This window comes from Arachis stenosperma, chromosome 6 (assembly GCF_014773155.1).
Source record: "Arachis stenosperma cultivar V10309 chromosome 6, arast.V10309.gnm1.PFL2, whole genome shotgun sequence".
Classification (NCBI taxonomy): Eukaryota; Viridiplantae; Streptophyta; class Magnoliopsida; order Fabales; family Fabaceae; genus Arachis; species Arachis stenosperma.
The window spans coordinates 133,010,480-133,032,303 of record NC_080382.1 but is presented as its reverse complement, the minus strand read 5'-3'; the positions used below and the strand labels follow the sequence as shown (position 1 = coordinate 133,032,303).

The following is a 21,824-nucleotide window of genomic DNA, read 5'->3' as shown; positions in this document are numbered from 1 at the left end:
CACAGAGAGCTTGTGGCACATGAGGTCGGGGTGAATGCTAGGCATATCAAAGGCTTTCCATGCGAAGAGGTCAGAATTTGCTCTCAGGAGCTAGATGGGCTCTTGTTTTAATTTTCCATCCAGATTTGCTCCTACATTTGTACTTTTTCTGAGTTTGTGCCCCATTTGTACTTATTCTATTTTTTCTTTAGGTTGAGGCCTTAGTTCTTCAAGAGCTCGGAATGCTCCGAGTTCTATTGAGTTAACCTCTTTTTCCTTTGCACAACCTCGCAAATTCAAGCCCTCATTGTTGCATCTTCTAGCCAGCTTTTGATCTCACCTTATAGTCGTTATTCCCTCTGGGTAGAGAATTTCATGCAAAGGTGAGGAGTTGATACTACGACAGAAAGCCAGTTAAGTGTTGTTTGACCTATCAGAGTGTTGTAGGCTGATGCAACATCAACTATAATGTAATATATGCTCAGAGTTCTTACCATTGTTCATTTACCGAAGGGCGTGCAGAGGGATATGAATCCCAAAGGTCGGATAGGTGAGTCGCCCAAACCAAAGATGGTATTTGGATATGCCTTTAAATCTTTTTCTTCCAAGCCAAGCTTGTTGAAAGCTGGTTTGAATAGTATATTAGCTAAACTCCCTTGATCTATCAAGGTCTTGTGGAGGTTTGTGTTGGTGAGGATCATAGTTATCACTACAGAAAATTTGTGTCCGGTCATGATACTTCGGGCATCCTCCTTTGGGTGTTTCTATTTCTTCGCTGACCTGATAGACTTCTTTTAAGTGCCTTTTACGAGAGAATTTTGTTATTCCTCTGCTTGCAAATCCTTTTGCAATCATGTGAAGCTAGTCTCGCTTTTGTCTATCATCTTCATCTCTTTTTCTTTTGCTGCTATCTTCCAACCTCCCAACTAGGTATTTATCTAGTCGACCTTCTCTGACCAATTTTTCAATTACATTCTTCAAATAATAGAAATTATTGATTGAATGGTCATAACTCTTGTGGTACTCACAGCTTTGAATGGGTCTGAGAAGTGGTACTTTTTCTGTATGGCAAATTTCTTTGTAGACGTTGATAAGGGAGACTGGCAAAGGAGTGTAGGAGTGGTATCTTTGTGGTTTTTTTGAGCTATAGTCTTCCTTTTCTTGGGCTCCTTCTCTTTATCTCTGGATTGGCCTTGGCCGCCTTGCCCTAATGCACGCTTTCTCAATTGTGTAGTTTCCTCCATGTTGATGTACTTCTTAGCTCGTTCTTGTACCATACAAAGAGCTTGGATGTCTCTTTGATATGGATTGTGAGAATGAAACTTCTTTGAGACTGTTGACTAGCCCCATAATTGCACTTTCGTGGGCAAGTTCTGGATCTCTAATCACGCTTTGTTGAACCTTTACATATAGGTCCGGGGTGATTCCCCAAGCTCTTGCTTAACACCCAAGAGGCTTGAGACGTGCTTAGTTTTGTCCTTCTGAATGGAAAATCGAGTGAGAAAGCTCCTAGCTAGGTCATTGAAGCATGTGATCGATCTGGGTAAAAGACTATCAAACCACTTCATTGCTGCTTTTGTTAGGGTAGTCGGGAAGGCTTTGCACCGAGCTGCATCCTATGGACTAGCTAAGCATATTTGACTCTTGAAATTGGTTAGGTATTGTCATGGGTCGGTTGTCCCATCGTAGAGGTCTATGTCTGGGCTTTTAAAGTTTCTAGAAAATTTTTTTCGCATGATCTATTCTGAAAACAGGTCTTCTCCTCCCAGGGTGAATCTTCTTGACCATCTTGGACCCCTTCTGCCCCTGAGGTCGGATTCTAGCTTCTCCAGTTTTTCTTCCAATTCCTTACGTCGTCTTACTTTGCTTTGCAAGGCTGTCTCCGACTCTCGTTGTCGTTCTAGCTCGTGTTCAAGCTGTTGCAGCCGATCTTGGTGCGCATGGACTAATCCTATGAGTTTTGTGGGGTATCCTTCTCCTCTAGGTTGGTGGACTTCTAATCATATCCTTCGACCTGGAGGATCTCGGTTCTTATGGCTGTCTTACCTTCTTTCAGGTAGTGGAGAAATAATAATTGCTTGATTGTTGTTGGGTTGAGCTTCTTCGTATGCTTCTAATTCAAGGGCAGTATGTCCGTCTGATGGTTGGTCGTCTGTCATTGTTGGGTGTTGACTTCCAGGTCCCTGGAAACGAGGGCAATGTTGCGTCGGTTACCTAAAACTAGTGGATTGGACCTAACGTGAGGTCCAGACTCTTTTGGGTGTTGGATCTGACGTCTCTGTGGAAGAGGTGGCATTGTCCGACGTCTTGCAAATGAGGGGTGGAACCTGCAAGGGACTTTGATACTTAAGTTAGTAAGGATTTTAGGTAGGTTTTTAGTAGATTAGAGTTGAGAAAATACCTAAGATGGAGGGAGTATTTATATAGTTTAGGTGATGACCTAGTGGCCACCTCTGTAACCTCCTCTCCTATTCTAATGGGTAATTATCTTCCCCTTTTATCTAGGGGTTGTTATGGTCCCATATTTAAAGAGATTGACTTATTTGTAGGTGCAGTTAAGGTTCTGCACACCAAGTTGCCCCCCTGAGGTCGGGCATATTGCTAGAGTGGATTTGGCTATAGTGACTAGGATTTGTCAGTTTTTGGGCTTGACTTTAAGTTTTAGGCCTTATGAATAAGTATTATTTTTGTCTTTAAGATTAAGAATAAATTGTAAAGTTATCCCTAACATTTTAAAATTGACGATAAGATAAAATTGAGATGATTTTAAAATATTAAGAACTTAAATAGGACGAAAAAGTTAGGGATAAAAAGATATGTTACTCTTAGAATAATTCCAAATCAAGAAAAAGTAAATTTTAACAAAATATATTGCATTACGATTTTAAGATTTTTACTCATGATAGAATACTTGTAAATTATTTTAATTTTAAAATAAATTTTTATTTTATTCTTCAATAATATTAATTTTTTTTATAGTATATAGTTATTAAATTATTTTTAATCACATCTAAGTAAATTACTCTTAATCACATTACTTTTATTTTAAATAAATTTATTTTTTAATTTTTAAAGGTTTTTACTCATTATGAAATATTTATAGAATAACTAGTATATAAACTTGCGAAAAAAGAGCATGATATATATACAATAAAGTATAAATAATTATATATTTTTGTCTCTAATATACTGAAATTCTTTAATGTTTAATTTAGTTAATTTTTTTAATTTATCATTTAATAATATTAGTTTTTTATAATAGCTAATTATTTAATTATTTTTCTAATTACATTTAAATAAAATACTCTTAGTCACATTACTTTTATTTTAAGTAAATTTATTTTTAAATTAAAAAAAATTAAAATTATTAAAGAAAAAATTAAATTTATTTAAAAGTTAAATAAAATTTAATTGAATTAAATATTAAAAAGTTTGGTATATTAGAGACAAAAATCTATAATACATTATTGTATATATATTATGCTCTTTTTTTCATTTTCCAAAAATTTATATACTAATCATTCTACAAACATGAGTAAAAGTATTAAATTCGTAGCCATTGAGATATAACTCAAATAGCATAATTTTCCCATTCTCACTTAGAAGTCTTGGGTTCGAGTCTCACTCCTAATTTTGGAAAAAAATATTCAATTCGTAATGCAATTTATTTTATTAAAATTTACTATCATTTTTACTTGATTTGATCATTCTTCTAAGAGTAATGTACCACTTTTGTTCCCAACGTTTTCATCCTATTTAAGTCCTTAATGTTTTAAAATTATCTCAACTTTATTCCAGTGTCAATTTTGTTAATAGATCACTAACGACAGGACAACATTGAGATTATTTTAAAATATTAAGGACTTAAATAGACCGATATAAACGCTATGGATAATTTTAAAACTTATCCCAATTGTTATAAATAAAAATGATACTTTACTCTTAAAAATATTATATATTACATAATAATATTTATTAATATTTAATGATTAATTATAGTAAAGTATGTTATATCATATCGTTTTAATGATTATCTCAACATACTAAACATTGTTTTAGATTTCTTTTTATTAAACCTAATTGCTTTGTTTAAAATTTTTTTCCCTTATATGACATAGTTTTAGACGGTTAAATGACTAATCACAAGAAAATTCAGTAGAAAGTCCATCATATAAAGAAGAGAAAAGGACAAAAGGTCCGTAGACATTTTTGTTTTTTCATTATTTAAAAATACTTTTAAGTCTCTAACATTTTTAAAAGTTGGACATATATATCCCTCCATTCATATGAGTCCGTCAGACTCAACGAAAAAATATGATGTGATTTTTGTTGTACTGACCTGGCCGTTAGGAATACACACGTGGAGGGAGAATTTTTAAAATGGGACAAATTAGTCCTTCTTCTTCAAAATAATAGGACATATAAATCCTTCTTCTCTTTTCTTGTACTTGCATTCAAATACCACCATTTTCATTTTTTCTTCTCTTTTCTTGTACTTGCATTCACATACCATCATTTTCATTTTTCTCCTGCCTCTTTCACCCTTTCTTCTTGTTCTTCTTCAAATAATAATAATAAACATTCTATCATGAAATCACTTATTCCAAAATCTTAAATTGATTGGAGAAAGTAACAATAATGATTATATCTCTAACACTTGCCTTCAAACAAGAACTTTTTTTGGTTTGCTTGATTTTGTATAGGCTTTTTTTTCTTTTTTATTTGCCTTATGTTATTTTTTTTACTTTTTGGGTTCACCAATAATCAAACTCAAGACCTTTTGGACAGAGCTCTGATACCATATCATGAAACCACTTATCCTAAAAGTTTAAATTGATAGAAGAAGGTAACATTAATGGTTATATATCTAACACTGCCTGCATAATCAAGTCTACTCCATGATCTTTCTCTGATCATACCAAAGCTTAATACAAAACTTTCATGATATCAGAGCTCTATTTTTGAAAGGTCTAAAGTTCGATACTTGGTAAATCTTACAAGTAAAAAAATAGCATAAGACAAATAAAAAAGAAAAAAAAGTTTATGCAAAAATTAAGCAAACCCAAAATGAGACTTTTACTTGAAGGAGAGTGTTAGAGATATAACTATTAATATTACTGTCTCCTATCAACTTAAGCTGGATAAGTGATTTCATGATACAATTCTTGAATTTAGTGGTTTCAACCTTTGTTTTCTTGGCAGCATCTTCTTCAAATTGCATAAGAACTTTGGATTGGTACAAGTGATCTTCAAGACTGAGACTTTGAATTGTGAAAAAAACTTGGTGTCTCCAGCTATTAAAATTATTATCCACTAATTTATCAGAAATTGAAAAAATTGAGTGTTTGGTGGTAGATGAATCTAATAAGGTAATTGACATGGTAGAAAGAAAAAGGAAAAAAAAAAGAGAATTAATCAAGAACTTATTTAAAAAATGAGGATCGAGAATCTAAATCACGCAATAAAAGACTCTAAATACCATGAAACTTTGTATTAAACTTTGGTATGATTAAAAAAAGATCATGGACTAGATTATACAAAGTCAGAACAGAAAAAAATTGAACCCTAAACTTATAAAAAAAGACTGATATCATTATTGATTAATAGAGTGTGTCACCACTTTACAAGATCAATCTATTGAATCTTGAATGATTCATGACCCAACATCAAAGGGTGTGTTTGGATTTGCGTTGGAGAATAGAGAAGCGCGTTTGAGCTTCTTGAACGCTTCATCTTTGTGTTTGGCAATATTTTTATCCTCTAAACGCAGAAGTGATTTCTATGTTAAACCCACGTTTACCAGAAGCTATAAATTCTAACTTTTCCGTTTAGCTTTTCACGTTGGATTAAAAATTATGTTGTATGTACCAATTATGTCCTTCATTATTCATATGTTTGTTTTTTTTTATAATATTTTTTCTAATACTCTCTTATGCATATTATTGTTTTTTATAAAATTTCTATTTTTTTTATTTATATGAATTTTTTTATTGTTATTGTTATTTCTTTTTTACATGGAATATTTTTTTACTTTGTATTATGATTCTATTAATCCTATTAGAATACTAAAGAATATTAAAAATACTAAAAAAATATGAAAATTTATTTAAATATTTAAATAAAATTATAAAATAATATAAAATAATTATTTAAATTTATGTCCTTTTCTGTAATTTTTCACCTAAAAGTAATTTTGAATAATGTAATCCAAACAATATTTAGTTTACTATAATTCATTTTGAATAAAAATTGCCAAACATAAATCACGTTAACACTAACTCACTTTTGATCAAAATCAATTTTACAAAATCAATTTTATATAAACCTCAGTTTGCAAACTGTAATCCAAACACACACAAATTCAGCTAACACAAAACACGTTTATTAATTGCAAAAACTAATTAATTTCCTGAAAATTTGTTCAAAGTGCTCCCACAACAATACTCTCACATAATTTGTTCCTAATTTAAAACAAGCTACAACAACATACCACAAAATTAGCAAATCAAACCAGAATCTTTTGACTATCAAATAACATTAAATTCAACCAATACAAACACATTCATTAATTCCAAGAACTAATTAATTAGTTAAAATTTAAAAAAAAAAAAGAAAAAAAAGAAGGGTTCTTTGAAGAAGGCAAAGAACGAGGAAAGACTTTATGCCGACCTAATTTCGAAATAAAAAATTCAAAAATTTTCATAAAGGAACATAGTAATGAAGCTTTTAATTTTTGCTCTGGAAAGTGCAAGATTTCTAAGAAAAAGATATGCCAAGTAGTACAGGGCCTGGATGGATATGCTGCTTGAATTGCAAGAATATCACCGAAACGCGATGGAACGATCCTCCATATAAGATAAACGTCTCAAAAACACAGGTTCCAATTGGCTACAAAACAATAGCCACAAGTGCAGTAGTCCACTATAATGGTGTTCTGGAGTATGATGCTCATAGTCTTTATGGTGTTTCTCTCAGTCCATTGCAACTCACAAAACCCTCCAAGGCCTTCCAAGGCAAAAGGCCATTCATTTTGTCTCGATTGACTTACATCGGTTAAGGAAAATACGTTGCGCATTGGATCAGTGACAATCAAGAATTTATACGTCCTATTATTTTGAAAAAGAGTAATTAATTTACTCCGTTTTAAAAATTTTCTTTCCATGTATACATCCATAATAGTTAGATTAGTACAATAGAAACCACATCAAATTTTTTTGTTGAGTCTGACAAACCCATATAAATAGAAAAATATATATGTCCAATTTTTAAAGATAACAAAAGCTTAAAAATATTTTTAAATAGAAAAATATATATGTCCAATTTTTAAAGATGACAAAAGCTTAAAAATATTTTTAAATAGTGAGAGACGAAAATATATGCGGAATAAAAGATCAAAGCCCTATTTTATCTTTTTCTCTAAAAAAAATGTAACTATTTATCTCTTGCACATATCTCTTTCATGATAGATATCAACACTGTTTACCAGTTAATGGGATCTACACATCACAAACTACTTCAATTTGGGGGGAAAATAAAAGACATCATCTCGTTATTTAACCAAGCCACAATACAACAGTAGCTGGTTTGAGGTTTCACCTACAACACCAGCATTTTTACATCTACATAAAATTTACAAAAATGTAGTATAAGAGGACAATATTAAAAAATATATTTATAAAATAGTTTTTTAACCGTATGGACACCATCACCCTTCTCCCTCTATACATGACCTGTAGCTGATAGACGACAAATCTGCTTGTTCTCAGCCAGCTACTTGGTGGTAAGATTCTTGAAGCAAATCAATCAAAAGTTCAAAATTTGAAACGAAAGAGCGCGTTATGCCAAAGAGCTTATCGAAATGGGCGATGCGCTGTACGAACTATGTAGCTCAGCCACCACCACCCTCTGCTACAATCTCAAGCTTCTCTACTAACATAAAAGCAGCGGTCGATACTCGATAGTCTTACACAACAGGAATACGGAAGCTCTCATTGTTAACATGATTCATTTGCATTTGTACAGCCTTGACTGCAGCTACTCTAGCTGCATTGGCCGCTCTATTAGCTGCCGCTACTGCTCTGTTCACCCTTTCATCAACCTTGGCCACATCGTATGCTTTCTCTGCCGCTCGTCTTGCTTCCTAGTTTTCCCAAACAAAGCCCAGAAAGTAGGAATTAAAACAGAATGGTGTTAATGCTGGAGAAAGAACATTCAGAGCCTGTTTAGTTTGTATTTGCATTGTCTGTTTCCATTTTTAAAACATTAAACAAAATTTTATTCTTTTCACTTATCACTGTTTTCTCTTTTTCTTTCATAAAAATTATGAAAACTGAAAATAAAAACAGAAAATGAAAAAGAAAACCAAACCAGGTCAAGTGCTAATGTAAATTAACCATAAATAACAAGCACGTACCTGCACCACATTGAGTACTTTGGAATGATAGACAGCCACAGGAGAAACTGGATAAGCAGTGTTATGTGTGCTGGGGATGTCAAGGACTCCATTTTGCCAGTGACCAGACTGGGTTTCACCATTTCTAAATGTATACATTCCAAGTCCTTGCCTTCGACCTTCATGCCAGGCTCCTTCATATCGATGGCCATTTGCAAATCGGTATACCCCAAACCCGTGCATCTTGTCAGCAAAGTACTCACCAGCATATGTATCCCCATTTCTAATTAGCCAACAAAAATACCAAAAAAAAAAACTTCTCATGGTGAAGAAAGAATAAGGTGCATACAATTCCATACATAATTCAATTAAGAACGGATCCCTAATACAAGTACATATAAACAAAACCAGAAATAAGAATTCTTGCGTTACATAAATAAGCACCACCGACTGCTATATGCCTAAGAGGTTAGGTCGTTAGGAGCAAACCGTGGTTCACAAATTCTCAAGTTAAACTCTTAATTAGTTTAGGATTCTAGAATTCAAAAACAAGTTAACCCACATTCAAATTCGCTTTATGTCAAACTATTACGACTTTAAACTCTAATAAAATCAGTGAACTCTTAATTATACTACAGAGATTACAAATTCAAACTTACATAGTTTTTCTTTTTATTTTCCAAAATGTAAAATTTTGATCAGTTTTATTGGATACTTGAGTTGACTTGTTTATATCATGCAATATTTATTTTTTCTGAAATACAGAATATTAACATGTACAAATTATAAGATCATAGAATAATTGAGTCATGAACTAAGATATACTTTTGTAATGTCTTAAATTTGTTTTCAGATAACATTGAAATAGTTGAATATTAACTAAAACAGTAAAAATATATTATTCAATTGTGTACAGAAACTCTTACAAGTCTGCTAGTCTAGGTTACAACTTGCAATTTAATTATGTTGAGACTTCCCGAGCTTATTTATGTTTATAGGAACCTTGGATTCACATAATCAGTTTTCAAGATAGAAAACAGTTGATGTCTTAGTAGATATTCAACAGAGTATGTACCAAGGTGAACTCATTATATCATACAGAATATAGTCTCATGTTTTTGAAACTAGATTGAAACAGGGAAAAAGGCATAAAGAGCCACTAAAGTTGGAACCGAATAAGTAGTTGTACGACTAAAAACACCCAAAGGGTACATAAAAGTTTATAGTGACAGCATAATCAAAACAAATACCAAAAAGATCTGGATAAGTTATCATGAGAAGAAGTTTAAAAAACAATATCCTCTCAGAATAAGTTATTGCTTCTACTGATGAAAAGAAATTTTCAACATCAAGCTTCTAGGGGAACAAAACAATTGTGAAGTCTTACAACCAATTCCATATTTTTCTTGTGAAGAGAAAGCAAAGACAATGGGGATAAATACTTCTAATTAGATAAGCACGGAGAATATGATAAATTAATCATGTACAAGTTTAGTTTATATTTAAAATTTCAGACATCATTCCTTCATTTTAGTAGATATGTTTACCTCTTACATACTCCACATTAAAAAAATAAAAATAAAAAAAATCCAAAATCTACAGCTTTGAACTGAATAGATCTGATTGGTGTAATCAAATAAAAATAAATTTCTTAGTTCTTTCCTTGGTTACGCTTGTTATAAGAACATCCTCAGAACAATTGTTTCATTTTAGTGTAAAGAATGGCTAATCAGTATTTTTAAAGCCCTATAATGGTATTTTCATGAAACTAAAGTATAACGTTTTGCATGTTGCACTGACCTTAGACAACTCGAAGCTGCAAAAAAGGCACAAAATAAACCCTATTTGTGTAATCAATTCCATATATAACAAATAAAATAGGCATGTAATCACAATATAATCATTCTTGATGGTAAAATCCTAACAAAGCAACACCAAAGAGGACAAAAGGAGGACAAGAGGAGAACATAAGCACGAACTTAACCACCCTGTTATTCAAATCATTGTTTCAAACCCATATAGCAGATGCTCCAACACCAAACAATTCAACAAGGAAGTTAAGAGTAAGAGAACAACAAAGATATCAATCTCTAAAGATGGATGATGCAACACCCTAAAACAAAATACACACATACTCAACTACTTAGAAGCACCAATAACAAACCATTTTCATCAGCATGTTAAAACAACCACAAATACATGAAACTTTATTCAAGATGCAACACCAATTGGCAAACCTATTCATTAAAAACAACCCCAAAAGATATCAAATCCATCCAAAATTTAAATGCATCAAACAACTCAAATCAACCAAAGCAATTTGAAAAATTCACCTGAAATGGTAGTGACCAAGGCCATGTTTAACGCCCCACTTGAATTCCCCAACATACCTACTTCCGTCCTCACAAGTATGAACCCCACACCCATGGCTCTGCCCATTAGACCACTCTCCAGCATATACATCCCCAGTGTAGAACCTATACACACCAAAACCGTGCCGCAATCCTTGCCGGTACTGCCCTCGGTACCGGCTTCCCCTAGCCCAAGTCTCCACCCCATGCCCATCATACTTGCCATCAATCCAATCCCCCTCATACCGCCCACTCATGCTGTAATAATAAACACCACTCCCACAGCACTTTCCCTTGTGAAACTCTCCCTCGTAGACGTCGCCGTTGCCGTAGACCTGCACCCAGCACCCGGACGTTGTGGTGGCGGCGGCAGAGTCGGGGGAGGCAGCAACCTTTTGGTGGGAACCGATGGTCCAAAAGACCGGGAGAGTCGGCGCCGGCTTGCAGAGGGAGGAACGGGCCTTGAGGCCGATGGGGAGGGAGCGGGCGAGGAGGAGGCGGATGGATGGCAGCCGGGGGACAGCGAGGTTGAGGGAGAGGAGGAGCGCGGCGGAGAAGGCGAAGGCGGAGAGGAAGTCAAGGAGGAAGGAATGGGTCGGGTGGGAGACAAGGAAGTAGAAAAGGGGCAGCGAGAGGAGAAGGACGGCGCGGAGTCGGAGCCGAAGGCGGCGGAGGCGGAAGCAGCGGAGGTGCTTGAGGCGGCGGAGTATCCGGTAGGCGGCGCTCCTGGCAGCGATAGTGACGGAGAAGAAGGCGGCGTTGTGGTGCTTGAAAGGGGAGGGTGGGGTGGTTGGGAATTGGTGGAGGGTTGGGGATTTGGAGAGGGTAGAAGGGGTTTGGGTCAATAACGGTCTCTTGTAGGGTGCAGATGATTGGGTTGCAGTTGTTGGTGCAGTTTTCTCGTTGTGTGTGGCGCTGCTTAATTGAGGGAAAACTTGATAGCTTTGATGGTGATTATGGTGTTTCTGGTGAATTGAAGATGGGTGATGTAGTGGTGGTGTTGGATTGAAATCGGAAGAGACGCCAACGCTTTCTTTTCCGATCTGAACCTCTGATTTCTTCTGATGCATTGCATAAGGGAAGCACAAGTATCTTCCTATCTTGATTACTCTCACTCGATTCTTTCTTTACACGCCAGTCTTCCTTTTTTTTTTCTATGACTCTCTGAATTTCTTTCTCCTTTGGCTTGGGCTCCGTTTGATTTTCTCCTCCCTTTTCCCCTTTTTTCTTTCTTTCTTTCTTTCTTTCTTTCTTCTTGTGGATTTCTTTCTGGTGTTGGGGATAGCTTGCTTGCTTGCTTTCTATTCTACTCTATTCTAACTTCCTAATTTCTACGTGGGTTCGTGTCTGAGCTCTTGGTTTTGGCGTATGCTTTGGGTTTGATTTTGAAATTGAAATTTTGTCTTGTCACTTTTCCTTTTTTTTTTTCCAGCACTTTCTATTTTCTGCCAATCTGGAGGGATTGTGGCTTTAGCGATTCTCTCTCTCTCGAGTTATCTCAATGGATGTTTCGTGCTTGAGGATCGGAGCGTGCTAGGAGTTTATGGCAAATGATAATGGAAAATTGGAAGTGCAAAAGCAAAAATGGATTTTTTATTTTTTATTTTGTAGAAAAAAAAGTTAGAAGTAAATAAAAGAATATTCGGTAGTTGAAAGAATTTTTTTATTTTTTTATGTTTCAAACAAGATTACTTATGAAGATATCATTCTAAAAAAATTGGATTCTTTTGATAAATTTATAAGAAAAAATTGAAGTTTTTAATCAAAGCAAAATAATATTTTATAGATATTTTTGGATTTTGAATTTTTGTTTCATATATAATTTTGCAACATAACGTTTTCCCCTCCTCGAGAAACCAATATGTACAACACATGTTGTCTACATCGTATATATACCATATCCCTGAACGAATTTATCTTGTTTCTTTTTTCTGCAAGTATATTATTTCTTTCTGTTATTTCTCTTTTTTTTTTTTCCTAAACATATTTATCTTGTTCAAAATTCATGTTTTATCTATGGATATCTGCTACCAAAGGAAATACGGATTTGGACTTTAAATTTTGGATTTTACTTTAGAAAATAAAATTTAATTTATTATCATTTATTTTATAAATAAAATAAAAAAATAAAAAAATATTCAATAACAAAAAATTTTATTTTATTTTTTAAAATAAAAATTTAAAATTTAAAAAATTTAAAAATATATGATCAGATTTTTTTAAATTTCATATTTATTTATTCTTTTTTTAAGTTAAATTTTATAATGGACTTTAAAAATTATAAAATATACTATAAAAATTCTCAAAATTTCAATTATATTATTTTAATTTTTTAAATTAAAAAAATACACCACGTTAATCATATTCTCATTTTACCACACATTATATTTACAAATATAATCTGAGTTAGTTTGTGCACTTGATATATCATGGGACAAGGATCTTAGAAATTGTAATATTTGTTACTCTTTGTAATCTGATCCCTTAGTGATCAAGTTTAAATTAAAAAGAATTGAAGCAAGAATATCTAAGTTTTTTAAAGGGATAAGTATGATTTTGGTCTTAACATAGAAGTTAAAAATTTATTGTCTTTGATTTTTTTTTGCTATAAAATGATTCTCAAGATTTCAGTTTGTTTTAAAACCGTCTTTCAGACCAAAATGTCTTTATCCCTTCTCTTCTTCTCCAAAATCCCAGAAGCACAAGCAGAAACACCAGAAGCACCAGCAAAAATAACAATAATTATTAATTAAACAAAGTAGCAGCAGGACAACAACAACAACAATGAAACACCAATGAAACAACAATGAAATTAAGTAGAATCAAAAGAAGTAAGAGCAGAAACAGAACAACAACAATAATAATGTAACAATATAATCAATCAAGCAATCAGAAACTACAATAATAAAAAATCAACAACATAATTAAAGCAAAAGCAGAATGGAAGAAGAAGAAGCAGCGGCGGGCGGACAGTGGCGAGATCAGAGACGGCAGAGCGGCGGTGCGGTGGTGCGGCGTGCGGCGGTGTGGCGGTGAGGGCAGCGGTAAGAAGAAGAAGAAGAAGAAGCGGTGGGCGGCGGTGCGACAACATGGCGTCCCCCTTTTCTCCCCCCCTCCACTCTCCCCTCCCCCTTTCTTTCTTTCTCTCCCCAGTCCCCACCCACCCCGCTTCTCTGATCCCTTTCTTTCTTTTTTTATTTTATTTTAAAATTTTTTTAATAAGGAGTAATTTGGTAATAAAAAAATAAAATTGGTAAAAAGGATAATTTTAAAACAAATTAAAACTTTGGGAATCATTTTATAGTGAAAAAAAAGGTCGATGACGAAATAAATTTTTTGCCTCTACGTTATGGACCAAAATTATACTTATCCCTTTTTAAAATCATTTGATACATTAGAGTCATTGTGATACTTGAAAAAGTTTTAAGAATATTTAAAGTTTTTAGATTCGTGGTAATTAATTTTAGTCACACATATCATGAGAAAGTTTAAAGTAATCATATCTAATAATTTTTTAGATTAATTGTGATGTGAGTCATTTTAGTTTGCAAGTCTAAGTGGTAGAAGACATGACTTTGCGATTGTTGATGATTAATTTAGATATACGTAAATTATTTTCTTAATTTTCAAAAGATGATGTTTTTTTAATTTATTGAATTTGATACAAATTTCATAATGAAAAAAGAACTTACAATTTTAATCCTAAGATTTAATTATAATGGTGAATTTGTAAATTTATATTTTAAAATATTTTATAAAATTCTCTGAAACAAATAAAGTTGTTGAATAGAAGAAAATAAGCTTGGAAGAAATAAGAATAATACTTCTAAAAAGTTATATGCCAAAAATATTTTGGACTAAGAAAGTAAATACAACATGTCATACTTAAAATATAATCTTTATAAGATCAATTTTTAGATTAACTTCTTATGGGCCTTGAAAAGAAAGAAAACCTAGTATACCAGGTTTGGTACTTTAATGTATTTAAAATGACTAAATATACCCGAGAAGAGAGATTGAAATTTGAATCATGCTTAGGTATTATTCTATGGGTTACTAAAATGGGGTTATTTTTTAGGCTGAACGTGAGGTCTAGACTTCTTTTAACACAACGTCTTACTTTTATTGGTATTGGAGTGTCGCCGTTCGAGTTTCTCATGAAGAGGTTAGAGATGGTACTTGCAAGGGACTTTGATACTTAAATTAGTAAGGATTTAAGCAGATTTTTAGCAGTGTTAGAATATTATTAGGATCAATTAGGATCAATTAGTATTATTTAGTACATCTGAATATTTATTATAGGAGATTACGTCCTTATTATTACGATTCTCTTAGTACCTATAAATATCCTTTCATATTGTATCATTCTAGACAATTTTGAATAGACATACAAATCCTTTCTCCAGTTTTGTCTCTTGTTTCTAACATGGTATCAGAGCCATGGTATCCTCCTTGAAGAGGATAGGTTGTTTTTCTTTCGGTGAAATTATCGTAATTTTTATTTTTTTTCTCTATGCCATTCTTCTTTCCCTTTTGTCACTCCTGTGTGCTGTTTTTTCACCTCACCGACTAGCCTATTTTCTTTGTTTTGTGTTTTTTTTCGAGTCGAATGATCAAACACCATTGTCACCTGCTGTTTACCTATTCTCATGAAGAAATCATATAGTTTTCGCTCTCTTTTGGCAGTTCTGTCTGCGTTCTCTTGTGGCAGTTCCGTCTGCGTTTTCTCGTGGCAGTTCCGTCTGCCTTCTCTCGTGGCAGTTTCGTCTGCATTCTCTCGTGGCAGTTCCATCTACGTTCTCTCGTGGCAATCCCGTCAGCGTTTTCTCGTGGCAGTTCCATCTGCCTTCTCTCGTGGCAGTTTCGTCTGCGTTTCGTCTGTGTTTCCTTGTGGCAGTTTCGTCTGCGTTTCTTTCCGGCAGTTCTGTCTGCATTTCCCTCAGATAGCGGCAGTTCCATCTGCGCTTCCTTCAGACAAGCGGCAGTTCCGTCTGCGCTTCCTTCAGACAAGCGGCAGTTCCGTCTGCGCTTCCTTCCGGCAGTTCCGTCTGCACCTGTTTTATCAATTTATGCAATTTTTTCCCTTTTTTTCGTTGTTTTAAATAAGTTTCAAACTCATGTTGTCACTTGAGTTTGAGGGGGGATGTTAGAATATTATTAGGATCAATTAGGATCAATTAGTATTATTTAGTACATCTGAATATTTATTATAGGAGATTACGTCCTTATTATTACGATTCTCTTAGTACCTATAAATATCCTTTCATATTGTATCATTCTAGACAATTTTGAATAGACATACAAATCCTTTCTCCAGTTTTGTCTCTTGTTTCTAACAAGCAGGACTCTTAATACCTGAGGTAGTTAGTATATTTATAATAGAAGAGAAAACCACCTTTTAGAGTAGTTCCATCTTTGATAGTAGATGACCGTTAGAGACGGATTCATGTGTGTTATTATTGGGGTAAGTGCTCCCATTACAATTTAAAATTTTTTTAGTAGTATAGGATAATAATATTTATTTATCCCATTAAATAATTAAATTTGACTCCACAATAAATTTACTCAATTTTTGATACTTAATAGTCAATTTAAAAATTTTATATTAGATGTACATTAGAGTGATCAATTCTCAATTTAAATAAGATTGATGTTTTTAGAAATTAACTCGAAAGAGTATTATTTATCTTCTTTTGAAATTAGCTTTAGTTTTTTCGTAACAACTGTATTAATTGAAATAACTTTTTTAATTATGAATATTAGTAAGAGCTAGGTTCTAATTATATGAGAAGTAAATTTCTAAATAATTATTTACTAATATATATATATATATATATATATATATATATATATATATATATATATATAAAAGATTACTCAATTTTTTTAAAATATGAAATCTAAAAAATAGAATTCTAAACTATATGTTATTAATATGTTTTTCGATGGTTGGTATGACTCTCAACCTGAAAGGGGCGAAAAGGTTAGCATTTTGTACTAATAAGTCGACAAATAGAAGTTCACAACTCCTCAAAATAAAAAAACGACAAACAATCAAACACACAACTAATCCTAAACACAAATCACTAAAGATTCCCACATCCTTACTAGCCGCCATACCTAAGCAAAACACCACAAAAACACCAACCAAGCAATCTGATATCACCTACAAAAGATTTTACTACGTAAGATCTCTCCTCTTTACATGAGAGAAAAGTCCTTAAAAGATGTCACCTTTATCACTTACGTTCTCCGTTCTTCTCCTTCTTACTCTTATTCTGATGGAAATTTCATCTGCCTTCTTAGTTTCAGCTAGTTCCTTTCTGAGATACACTACTGCTGCTTCATCATCGCTATAGGTCAACTTCAATTACCCACTCTCCAAGTTTTGATAACTTTATTTTCAAACTTTACCTCCTCATCTTCTCTACTAAGGTCGCGCATCAAACTAGCTTTTTTTTTCTGATGAGCACTCGTCTAGCTTCTCTTTTTGCTGATTTTTCTTTACGGATCTCTTCTTGTTTCTAGAGCTATTCGCCTTTGTTCTCTTATCCTTCACACATTTATTAGCTACGATATCCGCTTTCAATCTTCTTATAGGTCTCGCTGATATGCACTTTCTTTTTTTCTCCATTTATGGTTTTAGAATATATCCACCCTACTCTTCTAGACTTTGTTGTCATTACTTTGTCCATTACGAAGGCTTTTATTTATAATAGTTTTTTTAAAATGCAGTAGATATGGGGTAGATATAGACTCATCATCGTCTACTATATGAACTGCAGCACCCTGTTTCACTTTATTTTGGACCACTCCTTGGCTTGAGCCACCAACCAAGTCCAGTTAGATTTCTTGTATCACCTTAATTAAATTACTATTTTAGTATTTTAATTTGTAAATTAGATATTTTGAAGATTAATTATATTTTACAATAACAAAATATAATTATAACAATAATCATGCTATATGTACATTAAAATAACATCCATATAGAATATATATTAAAATATAAAATATATATTGGAAATAAGTTAAACAAAAATATATATATATAATTTGATAAATAATTTTTATTTACACATAATATTTTTATTATAAAAATTATTATTATATTATATATATTTTGCTTTATCAAAATTTTTTAGATTCATTATTGATGACTGTTTCTTTTTTTAGAGAATTTGTTGAGATCTCTTTTTTAAATAAATAAGAGATATTTTAAGAGTTAGTTACTTATCTAGATAAGAAGGGTTGAACTGCTGTCGTTGTGACCTTTATGACATTAGGTAAGTATAGATGAGACCAAATTTCTTAGATAAACTTTCATTTATTTTGAGTCTGACTATATTTTTTAATCGAATAAAAACATATATGAATTAATTTTTTTCGAAACAAATTTAAAAGAGCTTGAGAAAGCAGCTTCTAAGGTAGTATGCTAATATCTCATATAGACCGTGCCTCATAAATCTTCAATTCTTTAAGAGAAGTACTATACATACAAGTCATTTTAGTTTACAAATCATACAAGTTGCGCAAAATTCAACAAAAAGGACGCTCATCCATACGAGCGTGTCAACACGCGCGCTACTCGACGGTTTTCATAGCGCGCTTTGCTTTCTTCCTCCTCTTCCTTCTTTTACTCATTCTTCTTTGCGTTTCGACTCCTTTTACTTCACGTGTTTCATCTTCATCATCGTTTTTTTATTACTGTTGTTATTGGTGCATTTTTTCCCCTTCTCTTCCCATTGATTTTGCAACATTATGTATTTTTTATTTTTTGTTTGATTTTTTCCTCCCAAGAAGAATTATGAGAATATGAAATAAGAAGATGAAGAAGAAGAAGTAGCAAAATATGGGAAGGAAAAAGATGAAAAGTTTTGAATTATGAAGAACTTATCAGCACACATACACTGAAAATTCTTAAACAATACACCCAAATATCTATGTATTACACCCAAATTTGCTGCAAATATAGAAAAATATTTCCTCTAATGCTGTATTTTTATGTTCTTTTTTTCTTATTTCTTTCTTTCTTTTAGTTGAACGAATGTAAGTTCATCCTCTTCCAAGTAATTTTATATCATTATGTGTTTTTTTTTCTTCTTCTTTGTTTGTTTTTTTTGTTTTTATTCTTGTTAAAAGAGTAAAACAAGAAGAAACTTGATTAGATAAAATAAGAACAAAAGATGAATAAGAAAAAAAATGATGATGATGATGATGAAAAAGAAGAAGAAGCAACAAAAGATGAGAAGGAGGGAGAAGAAGAGTTTTGAATTATACAGAACTTATCAGCACACATACACCAAAAATTCTTAAAGAATACACCTAAATATCTTTGTGTTATGACCAAATACAGAAAAATATTTTCTTTAATGCATAATTTTTACGTTACATTTAATTCAAACCATCAACGATGAACAACAACTTTCACAAACAAAAATAACATTATTCACCTAAAGAATCATAAACTACTAACGAAAATATTAACTAAAATCGAACCACGCCTCAGCCACTTGATTGGATTCAAAATAATCAATTTTGTTCTGGTTCAATTGACAATTTGAACTTAAATTATTCATTATCTTCAATAACGAGATAACTGATGATGGAGGAGAAGAAATTCCAATAAAAAAAAGGAGAAAGAAAAGGAGGAGGAGGTGGTGGTGTTCGTGAGAAAGTAAAACAAGAAGAAACTTGAGAAGGTAAAACAAAAAAAAAGATGAATAAGACAAAGAAGAAGAAGAAGATGGTGATGATGATGAAAAAAAAAAGAAGAAGTAGCAGCAAAAGATGAGGAGGAGGAACACTACAAAAAAAGGGTTTAAAATGGCATTGATATTAAGGCGGTTTTAAAGAACCGCCATAATATCCAGACATTATGGCAATTTTTGTTGCTGTCGTAATTGGCTTTGTATATTTTGGCGGTTCTGGTGATTATGGCGGTTTTGAACCGCCGTTTTCACACGTATATAAAATAAAAAACTGCAATCCTAGCTCATTCAACGAAACACATATACGATGCTCTCATCTCCCTTCTATCTCTCATTCGTCTTCTCCGTGTAAAGAAGCTCTCTGACAACGCCGTTCTTCCCTTTAGGGCTTCTCCTCTCTCTGCCGGTTACGATCTCTCCAGGTACCTCTCCCTCTCAAGTTAAACTGAAACCGTTACTCTGTTAGAGAAGTCGAAACCAAAACTGAAATGCTGTTTTATTTTGTTTTTTCTGTTAGTGTTGTGGAGACGAAGATTCCGATAAGTGGCAAGGCTCTGCTGGCTACTAACCTCAGCATTTTGATTCCAGAAGGCACTTATGCCCGCATTGGTGATTAAATTACCGATTTCTTCGTTTTTGTTTAGGTTAGGGTTTCAAAATTATTTTTGGTGCTAATTTTTGGGGGATTTTGTTTCTCTGCAGCTTCGCGATCGGGTCTTCTGTTAAAGCTTTGGATTGGCCGTTGGTGCGGAGGGTGATTAACGTCGATTACAGAGGATCGATTGGGGTGATACTATTCAACCAGTCGACGATCTCAGGTTTTCTTTTATATATATATATATATATATATATATATATATATATATATATATATATATAAAAGAAGTTTAGCTCTTTCTACTAAATCCAGCTAAAAATAAAAAAACGAAAAGGTAAATCTTTAGCTCATTAAGAGCTATACCTAGCGGTAATTATTGATGCGGTTACAATTTTTACTAGGCATCAGTGAATCACAACATATAGTGATATTGTAATTGCAATTTACAGTAGTTTCTTAAGACAATTTCAAACCATTGATATACGATGTGGTCAGTAAATTAAAAATTAGAAGAAAAATAAAGGATAAGTAATTGAATATTCTAATCAAATCTGCACTTAAATCTTTCTATTTTATCAATTATTAACTATTTTTCTTATTCAGTTATTTTTATTTACTCCCTTTTATTGTCTTCACCATTTATTCACTGCTTATTATCGGAGATTTTTTTTATTTAGTCTTTTTTTTAAGTCGTTACTTATTGAGATGGAATAAGATTTAATGGTTGTTACTCTTGTTGTCATATATTGATTTCTAATATTGATTTTTGTGTTCAAAATTCCAGATGCTTTGAATTTCTAATATTAATTTTTGTGTTCATATACTATTGTTGTTAAGAAAATTGCTCGAATCCGGCTCGGCGGTTCACATCCTCGTTAATTCGGCTGGTGTTCTTGATAGCAGGTACTCGACCATAGCCAACATTGCAGTGGAGGATTTCGATCACATTTTCAGGTACTCTAACTGGTTATTATTTCTGGCTTTCTATTCCTAAAGTGAAACTAAACTGTTAGGATCAATTGATAAGCCTTTTATAAATTGTTGGCAATTGATTGACAGAATTTTAGTTTAGTTAGTCAAGTAGCTGCATAGTATGAGTTGGGATTCGAAAAGTAGAAATAATTTTTCAGTATAGGTGTTCTTGCAATAAGCTTCTATCCACAACTTAACTGATTCGACAATAGGGTAAAATGTTAATTTAGTCACTGGAATTTCAAGGTCCATTCATTTGTTTCCCTCGTATCTTTATTTATAAATACTTTATGATTAGGTGTGTCCATATTTGAATATAGAAATTTGTTCTGTTCTCTGTGTTTTTTTTTCATGATCATCTATGTCAATGTCATCTATACAAGAACAATTAAGAACATCTCAGATTGTATATAAAAATTCTATGAATACAGACTCATGTCTTAGATAATATAAATATTTATACCTATATTTAGATCAAGAATTCAAGATTATCTTCATCAGCAGTCAGGTTATCATTATTATCTGCCTCAGAAGGGTGCTGCTACTGTTGTTGTTACTGGTAACTGCATTCTTCATTAGAGTCCCGCTGCTGTTAATGGTAACACAGATCCGAATGATGGTTAGTCATCACATCAACACTATCCCCGTTCATTTCAGTTTCCTTTTCATCACACTTTCTAGCTTGGGTCTCTTGCATTGTGTTATGCTGTCTTCATTCTATTTTCTTTGTTTTTGCACTCATCAATTATCTTCTCTTGCTCTCTGTTTCCACTTTTCACTACAGTTCTGTTTATCCAGCTGATCTATTCATTTCTGAGAGT

General features: G+C 32.8%; 1 protein-coding gene across 1 annotated transcript; it reads right to left on the bottom strand.

The window, feature by feature from the left end:
• Positions 1-7,369: 7,369 nt before the first annotated feature.
• On the bottom strand, positions 7,370-12,286 carry LOC130936071 (uncharacterized). The gene is made up of 3 exons (XM_057866048.1): positions 10,705-12,286; positions 8,393-8,654; positions 7,370-8,119 (listed from the first exon to the last, which is right to left on the bottom strand). Exons 1-3 carry the CDS (start codon positions 11,790-11,792, stop codon positions 7,943-7,945), a joined length of 1,527 nt encoding a protein of 508 aa, XP_057722031.1. The 5' UTR covers positions 11,793-12,286; the 3' UTR covers positions 7,370-7,942.
• Positions 12,287-21,824: the final 9,538 nt, after the last annotated feature.

Bases quoted from the DNA above. Each gene is read 5' to 3' on its own strand.
- LOC130936071 (XM_057866048.1), bottom strand. From the start codon at position 11,792: ATGCATCAGAAGAAATCAGAGGTTCAGATCGGAAAAGAAAGCGTTGGC. The intron at 8,655-10,704 runs GTGAATTTTTCA...TTGGCTAATTAG, and splicing joins CTTGGTCACTACCATTTCAG to AAATGGGGATACATATGCTG. The intron at 8,120-8,392 runs GTACGTGCTTGT...TGGGAAAACTAG, and splicing joins AAGTACTCAATGTGGTGCAG to GAAGCAAGACGAGCGGCAGA.